This window comes from Loxodonta africana, chromosome 5 (assembly GCF_030014295.1).
Source record: "Loxodonta africana isolate mLoxAfr1 chromosome 5, mLoxAfr1.hap2, whole genome shotgun sequence".
NCBI lineage: Eukaryota > Metazoa > Chordata > Mammalia > Proboscidea > Elephantidae > Loxodonta > Loxodonta africana.
The window spans coordinates 158,870,159-158,878,506 of record NC_087346.1 but is presented as its reverse complement, the minus strand read 5'-3'; the positions used below and the strand labels follow the sequence as shown (position 1 = coordinate 158,878,506).

Genomic DNA, 8,348 nt, shown 5'->3' with positions numbered 1-8,348 from the left:
CTACAAGGGGGTTAAGGAGCAGGCAAGCAGTGTGGGGCTGTCCCGTCCCGTGTCCCGTCCCGTCAGCACGCTTGCTGCCCGCCCCATGGCTCCTGTCACCTGAGCCGGCAGCAGGGAGGGTGGTCCGCAGCCCAGGCTTGGCAGAGCAGAGCGGAAGGGCTGGGCGCAGGGAGAGCACCGCCTCAGCACTTACCGGGCCTGGCTCCCAGCGGCGAGTTCGGCAGCTGGTGCTCCTGCTGCTGCTCTGGCCAGTGAGCCAGTGCCTGCCTGCCCGCCCACCCATCCAGCCCCGCACGCTGTGCAAGGCCTGTCAGCACGGGACAGCTGCCTGCTTTAAGGCTCTTGTGGTCTGTCTGGGGAAGGCTGCCAAGGGGGGCTTTCTGGCAGAGACAGCACTTCAGGGGTGGGGACTGGATCTTACTTAAGACTTGTGCCTGAGAGGTTGGCACGGATTGATGACAGAGAATAATGAGAAGCAGCATAACTGAACACCCCCAGCTACTGTGGACGGATTGGGGCTGGGTGATGTCCGGGGGCCTCACTGCCTACACTGTGCTGCCCGAAGCCCACCGGGCCCTCCCCACCCCTGCTCCTAGGGGAGCCACCTCAGCCCGAGGAGGACAAGAGGCTCAGACCCCTGCTCACAGGGGCCTTGAGCGCTCGGCTCCTCCAGACATTCCTGGGTAGACGGCTGACATCTTCTTCGTGTTTCCTTATCAGTGGGTGTTCTCTTGGCCTGAGGTAAACAGCATCTTGACACCTGGGGCTTTTTGTTTTGTTTTTGGCAGAGATCAGGCCTCAAAAACTTTAACTAAAAACACAAGAACTCCACGCTGATGGAAGACGGGGGACTGCTGGGAGGCAGGGCCGCAGGGCCACAGGGCCCAGGGAAGGATACACTGCTGACACCCAAGGGCTGGTGGAGGCGCTGACAAAGAAGCAGGAGAGGCTCCACATGGCCATGGCCACGGGTGTCCGCTGTGTGAAGTTGGAGAGCGAGAGCATCACCCAGTCGCGCACCATGGACGACTGCCCCGTGCTGTGCAGCGTCTGGAACACCTGGAAGACAGCGGAAGCCAGGGCCATGGGGGGTGCCGAGCTGACGGGACGCAGGGACACGGGGCCATGTGGGGTGCGGAGCTGACGGGATGCAGGGACGTGGGGCTGTGGGGATGCAGAGCTGATGGGAAGCAGGGATGTGGGGCAGAGGAGGATGTAGGGGTGGCAGGGGGCATGGGGCTGTAGGGGCACGGACGGCAGGGGAGGACACAGGGTGGCAGGCAGGCCTGCAGCTGCAGTCTGCAGAAGGAAGGAAGGCAGTCTGATGGGCAGATCTATGTCCTGAGGTGGAATTGGTGCGACGAGGCCTGGCGGGGGTGTGCCTCCAGGCTGCCCTCCCACCGCATCCCAGCACGCTGGCGCCTCTCACCTTGTACACAACAGTGGCCATGAACTGGGGGTACGGCTGCTGGTTAGACAGAAACTCCCCGATGACCTTGTTCATGACGTCCTGGGGTGGGAAGAAGTCGTCCAGAAACTGTGGAAGGATCCGGGCCACCACTCTGGCTTCACAAGGAAAGCCCTTCCGAATCCTGAGGAAAAGGAAGTGGTCAGGGCCCCTCTGATTCCCAGAGCGCCTAGCTCTGACCTGGCAAAATGCTGGGGCCACAGCACAGGCAGCCTGACCTGGGACCCGGGCTGGGGCTCCCGGAATGGGGTCCATGGAAAGCAGGACCCCATCCCTCCCTTTCGTCTGCGGTGAGTCCTAGGAACCAAGAAGGGGCTGCTCAGTCACATAAAGTAAAACACAAAGTAAAACTCGAGAAATATTCTGATGGTGACATCGTAGATGACAATGGAACTCTCGAACAGAACCTGTCCCCATTACGGTCCACTTTTTCCCCCGTCAGAAGCTCCCTGAACTTCCCAACAAAGCATATCCTGACGAGGCAGACTCCTTCTCAATCGTCTGGGACCCCAAGTGCACTTGTGTGGGCTCCGCCCTCAACAGGCCATAAAACTGGCCTCAGGAGAGTATCCTCTGAGCTGCCTGCAGACAGTTGCCCTACTATGATTTTATCGTGCGCACACGACGTCTGTAGTTACAGAAAAGGTCAGAAGTGGCCCAGAACCTGGACTTAGCTGATTCCAGGGGTGCCACAACCTTCCTGCCCACACGCCAGCTGCCACCGTTGACAGGGCACCACCGCTGCATTGAAGGTCACCTGCTGTCAGGGCTTTGCAACGTAGCAATGCGTTTCCCCAGTGCTCACAAGCAGCCACGTGAAGCAAGCACGGGCACCGTGCTCCTAAAATCCCTCATGTGTGCACATGTTTGCTCCGCTGGCCTCGAGAATGGCGCTCCTGGGGCAGGGGCCTGGGCTGTGACCTCCGGCCTCAGCTCCTACAAGTGCCCATGTGTTGGAGGGCCTCAGTGAGCATGCGTGGAGGAGTCAGCGGCCATCAACACTCAGGTTAGAATCTAATATGGAAGCAGGCTTGCGTGTGCTCAGCTGCCCAGGCCACCTCAGCCAGCCTAAGTGCGTGGGCACAGGGGATGATCCCGTAAAGCGTCTCCTGTACAAAACCAAAAGACGCCACCAATGGAACTACCTGAGGACCACAGGTAACATGGAGCAGGCTGGTCTCTGAGAGGCCGGAACCCATCCCTCAGCCAAATGAGGGGCTGGGAGCAGTCCTGGGCCTGCTCTTGAGAGGTGCCCGCTTCCCAGGACAGCAAACTAAGTTGATTCTGAGTAAGTGTGGAGAGCCTGGAAGCAGCGCTCAGGGGTTCTGGCTTGGTGTCTGTTTACACCTTCTCCATGACCTACTGGAGGCTTGTCCAGAGCTGTTTCTCACACTGCTTGGAGGCTCTATCATATGTCCTCCCGTGGCCTGGAAGGATCACAATATGTGTCCCAGGAGCTAAGAAAGCGCTGCTCCAATCCCAGCTGTGGGTCTGGCTTCTTGCTCAGGACAGAATGGGAAGCTGAACCTGCTAGCTTAGTGTCTCCCACAGTCCTCATGAATGTGCCCCATCCTGACACCCTGACTCTGTTCAGGGAATGTTGAGTATACTGCGGGGGGGGGCCTGGAGTCTGAAACACCTCGTTCCAGGACTACCAGCGCCATGGAGCCCCAAGTTAGAGCCCTGATTGGGGAGCCACAAGCAGGGGAGCACTGAGTGGGGAATGCAAGTGACAAGCCCTGAGTGGAGAGCCCTGAGGGGAGCCCGAGTGGGGAACCCTGAGTGAGGTGTCCTGAGGAGCCTGAGTGGGGGGCCCTGAGTGGGGAGCCACAAACAGGGGAGTCCTGAGAAGGGAGCCACCAACGAGAGTCCTGAGTGGGGAGCCCTGACTGGGGAACCCAAGTGAGGAGCCCTGAGTGGGGAACCTGAGTGGGCAGTCCTAAGTGGGGAGCCCTGAATTAGGAGTCCAAGTGGAAAGCCCTGAGTGGGATGCTGAGTGAGGAGCTCGAGTCGGGAGCCACAAACAGGGGAGTCCTGAGTGGGAAGTCCTGAGTGGGAAGCCCTGAGTGGGGAACCTAAGCGGGGAGCCCTGAGTGGGGAGCCAGAGTAGAGAGCCCTGAGTGGGGAGCCTGAATGGGGAGCCCAAGTGGTGTGTCCTGAGTGGGGAGCCACAAACAGGGGAGCCTCGAGTGGGGAGCCCTGAGTGGGGAACTGCGGGCAGGGGATCCCCAGTGGGAAGCCCAAGCAGAGAGCCTCGAGCAGGGGAGCCGTGGGGCCTTGGTCGCAATGCCCTGAGAGGTGGCGGTGAGGTGGGCAAGTGTGCACGTATGGAGCTGCTCCAGCTGAAATTCAAGGACAGTCAAGAGCAGAGAGGCAGGTGTCAGGTCTCACCTGTCGAAAAGGACAGATACCCGCTCCATAGCCACGATCACCGACTCGCTGTCCGGGGCTGCAGGGGTGGGGTCTGCCGTCTTCCCTGGGCTGACTTTCTCCTTCCCTGGAACACAGCCATCAACCCCAAAGTCAGTACCTGGTGACGCTGACCAGGCCTGCAGAACACACTTGACACATGGCCTGACAGACTCCTCAGGCTGACCCAAAGTCAGGGCCCCACTCAGGGCCCTCGCTTGGCAGTGCAGCGGGGCCGGGGATCACATCTCAGAGCCACTCTTGTCTGTCCTGACCCTGACACAGAGGGTTGCGACCCGGAGCATGTCCCCCCACCTCCCCGCTCGTGGCTTTAGAAACTCCTCCCCAGATACAGTGATGGGCTGGTTGAGAGTGTCCAAGCCCAGGGGCACTGGCAGCTCCTTGTCCACACACGTGGGTAGTGAGCTGCGGTGTCCACTCACTGCAGGACAGGCCTGGACGAGCCCCGGGCTGCATACCTGTGTACATGCAAGTGAGCATCAGGCCCAGGGCGGCCATGGCGCGGTGCGGGCTGTGCACGTTGACACGGTCGACGCTCAGCTTGACCAAGGACTCGGTGTCCAGCCGCGACAGCTGCTCCGAGAGGAGGAGGCGCTCCAGGCCCCGCAAGACGCAGTGGAAGATGGCCGATGGGGTGGACTCCTCGCTGCCCGACAGCATCACACCGCACATCTGGGCAGAGAGAGACCACTCGAATCCACACATCTCCTGTCTGCCTCCCTGCCGACTGAATCCACCAGGACGATGACAGAGAGGACAGCCGTGGAGGCTGCCACACTGCCGCAGGGAAGCTGGGCTGGGGCCACACATCTGACCGGTGCTCACCTGGATGATGGAGGCAGAGAACTCAGGCCCCACATCCAGGGGGTAGTTCTCGATCAGGTAGAAGGCGGTGGCACACATCAGTAGGACGTGCTGTTGGCTGTGGACGTTCACGCAGCTGGAACACGGATGATAACGGAGCTCAGCGGGATGCAGCGGGTGGCAGCGCACACCTCTAGAGCCAGGCGTGCCTCTCATGTGACAGTGGGTGCCCCCAGACACCCCCCACCCACGTGCTCAGAGCCTCGTGCCCGTGTGTCCTGGGGCCTGTCTACCACCAGACGGCACCTCCAGGCCACGTGCCCTGACCCTGTCCCAGCACTTCCTGCTCTTCGTAATGTTCCATGCCCTTCTCAGCCTCTCCCGCCTTAGGAGTTGCAGGGTCAAACTGTCATACTGACACCTGTGCCCCTCACTATGTGGGCAGGCCGCGGGGCTCTTGAATCCATGCCCTGTTCTGCCTCCCGCCCCTGCCATGCTGTCAGCACACTTGGAGTGGCCCATCTGGGCCTGGCTCAGGGAGCGTGGAGGGACCCCAGCACCGGCTGCCCTGCTTGCACAGAGCTCATCATCCCTCAAGGAGGCCAACGGCAACAGTCCTCACCATGCCAGCCTGGACCAGGGCAGGGGCCTCTGGCGGGTCCCAAACACCAGTGCCGTCAAACATGCCCCACTCACATTGTCCTGTCCTGAAGCCTCCCACACGCTGCCTCACTGCGATCTCGGCCGTCGGACCTTCGAGGCATCACCACCTCATTCCAAACCTTCCAGTGAACTCTCCCTACCTCCTTGCTTTCGGGCTGCTCTCGTCAGATGGACGGCTGACTCCCTCCCGCAGCCTCACCACAGCTCCATGTGCCCCTCCCCGGGGGTGGTTGTCGAGGCAGCTCCTCCTGGCAGGAGTCTAGAGCCTCGGGTTTAGCCCCGTCTCTCTGGGACAGCAAACTGGAAGCTCAGCCCTGGGACACTGCTGTGAGCCTGAAGGGTCATAGCTGTAACGTGTGCCTTTCTTTCTAAGGAGCTTCGTGTCAGCTGTGCTTTATCAGGGAGGTAGCTGAGCAAAACCGGCACAGAGGGCCGCTGTCAAGTAAGGTGGTGTGAGAACGAGACCAGAGCGGGAAGCTTGGGGAGCACTGGGGCACGGAGGCTGGGAGTGGGGTGCTGCCGGGAGGCTGCGCTCGGGGGTCAGGCCGGGACTTAGCAGGCAGAGAAGGAGTGCTCCTATCACTGAGGGCGCGAAGCCGGTGTGTGTGTGCAAGCGTACAGGTGGAAGGGTGTGGTAGAAGCCAAAGGAGGGGGTGTGTTCCAGCAACTGGTGGAGGGAGCCCCCGAGAGACAGTGGCAGGGACGGTACTGCGCCCTCCTGCCCCGCAGACCCTAGGCCAGTGCTGCCTGTGAGCAGCAGGCCTGCCTGGGTCCCCCAACATCTGCACGCAAGCCTGCAGTCTGGGGTGCACTCACTGGGCGACGGCCTTGAGATTGGAGAGCAGGTAGTCGCTGACGACAGGGATGAGCTGCTTGGCGGTGTCGTCCAGCAGGTCACACTCGAGTACGTAGAGCACACCGTGCAGGGCCCCGATCCGGCTGGGCAGGTGGCTGCTCCGGAGCGCGCTATCCAGCAGACGGCTGACTGGCTCGGCCACGGCCTTGTCCTAGAGCAGGCACACACGGAGGCTCGCCCCGCACCAGACAGCGCCCTCTGCCCGCACTGACCCCTGCGGGGGGTCCAGTCAGAAGCTGTGGCTCTCTGGGAGGAGGAAGTGAGATGGGAGACCAGCAAGCAGGGAAAGTCTGCTGGCAGGCCTAGCTGCCATCCTCAGAAAGGCCGCTTTGGAGGCGGGCCCTGGTCTGGAAACGGGGAACAGGTTCTTGCCACGCCTAAACTGTGCAAACAACCCGGTTCATTCTGAAGGACAGTAACCTGCCTTCCTTCGGGGGGGTCTGAAATCTTGCTATGTATCAGGTGGAGGTGCCTGCGTGACCGGCCCTAATAAAAACCCCGGGCGCCGAGTCCGTAACAGGCCTCCCTGGTAGACAATACTTCAAATGTGCTGTCATGCTCGTTGTGAGGGGAATGAAGTACGTCCCGTGAGAGTCCACAGGGAGAAGACCCAGGAAGCTCACGCCTGGTTTCCCCAGACTTGGCCCCGTGCACCTTTTCCCTGTGCTCAGCTTGCTCTGTGTACTCTTGCTGTAATGACACTCAGCCGAGAGTACAACTACCTGCTGAGTCCTGTCAGTCGTCCTAGTGAACCACCAAACTTGGGAGTGGTCTTGGACACAACTAGCTTATACTAGCTTAGACCAAAACAGCATCAGTTTCATTGAGCATCTTAAATACAATGAAGTTAAAAAAAATGAGTACCATGTTTCTTGAGATTTGCTCCAATCAGTGAAGGGAACAGCTTCACAGAACACAGAGCCCCGGCAGTGAAAGGAAGAGCTTCACAGAACACACAGGGCCCCGATAGTGAAGGGAAGAGCTTCACAGAACACACAGGGCCCCGATAGTGAAGGGAAGAGCTTCACAGAACACACAGGGCCCCGACAGTGAAGGGAAGAGCTTCACAGAACACACAGGGCCCCGACAGTGAAGGGAAGAGCTTCACAGAACACACAGGGCCCCGATAGTGAAGGGAAGAGCTTCACAGAACACACAGGGCCCCGACAGTGAAGGGAAGAGCTTCACAGAACACACAGGGCCCCGACAGTGAAGGGAAGAGCTTCACAGAACACACAGGGCCCCGACAGTGAAGGGAAGAGCTTCACAGAACACACAGGGCCCCGACAGTGAAGGGAAGAGCTTCACAGAACACACAGGGCCCCGACAGTGAAGGGAAGAGCTTCACAGAACACACAGGGCCCCGACAGTGAAGGGAAGAGCTTCACAGAACACACAGGGCCCCGACAGTGAAGGGAAGAGCTTCACAGAACACACAGGGCCCCGACAGTGAAGGGAAGAGCTTCACAGAACACACAGGGCCCCGACAGTGAAGGGAAGAGCTTCACAGAACACACAGGGCCCCGATAGTGAAGGGAAGAGCTTCACAGAACACACAGGGCCCCGATAGTGAAGGGAAGAGCTTCACAGAACACACAGGGCCCCGATAGTGAAGGGAAGAGCTTCACAGAACACACAGGGCCCCGGCAGTGAAGGGAAGAGCTTCACAGAACACATAGGGCCCCGATAGTGAAGGGAAGAGCTTCACAGAACACACAGGGCCCCGATAGTGAAGGGAAGAGCTTCACAGAACACACAGGGCCCCGACAGTGAAGGGAAGAGCTTCACAGAACACACAGGGCCCCGACAGTGAAGGGAAGAGCTTCACAGAACATACAGGGCCCCGACAGTGAAGGGAAGAGCTTCACAGAACACACAGGGCCCCGACAGTGAAGGGAAGAGCTTCACAGAACACACAGGGCCCCGACAGTGAAGGGAAGAGCTTCACAGAACACACAGGGCCCCGACAGTGAAGGGAAGAGCTTCACAGAACACACAGGGCCCCGATAGTGAAGGGAAGAGCTTCACAGAACACATAGGGCCTGAGGCAGGTGGTGGCCTGTGGGTTTGTAGACCATTCCCATTCCATGAACTAGCGGCTGGCTGATGCCCTCATCTTCCTCAAAG

General features: G+C 59.9%; 1 protein-coding gene across 9 annotated transcripts in view; it reads right to left on the bottom strand.

Moving 5' to 3' along the window:
* The window catches only part of HTT (huntingtin), a 193,592-nt gene that overhangs the window by 3,522 nt on the left and 181,722 nt on the right, over window positions 1-8,348 (bottom strand). For 8 of the 9 annotated variants that reach the window (XM_003411334.4, XM_064286172.1, XM_064286170.1 and 5 more), the window contains 6 exons: window positions 6,182-6,372; window positions 4,724-4,838; window positions 4,357-4,570; window positions 3,860-3,965; window positions 1,430-1,592; window positions 899-1,059 (listed from right to left, as the gene is read on the bottom strand). In XM_003411334.4, the coding sequence (XP_003411382.2) occupies window positions 899-1,059; window positions 1,430-1,592; window positions 3,860-3,965; window positions 4,357-4,570; window positions 4,724-4,838; window positions 6,182-6,372 (950 nt within the window). Of the gene's footprint in view, window positions 1-898; window positions 1,060-1,429; window positions 1,593-3,859; window positions 3,966-4,356; window positions 4,571-4,723; window positions 4,839-6,181; window positions 6,468-8,348 lie in introns of those variants that run through there. The other variant, XM_064286173.1, reaches the window with a different exon arrangement.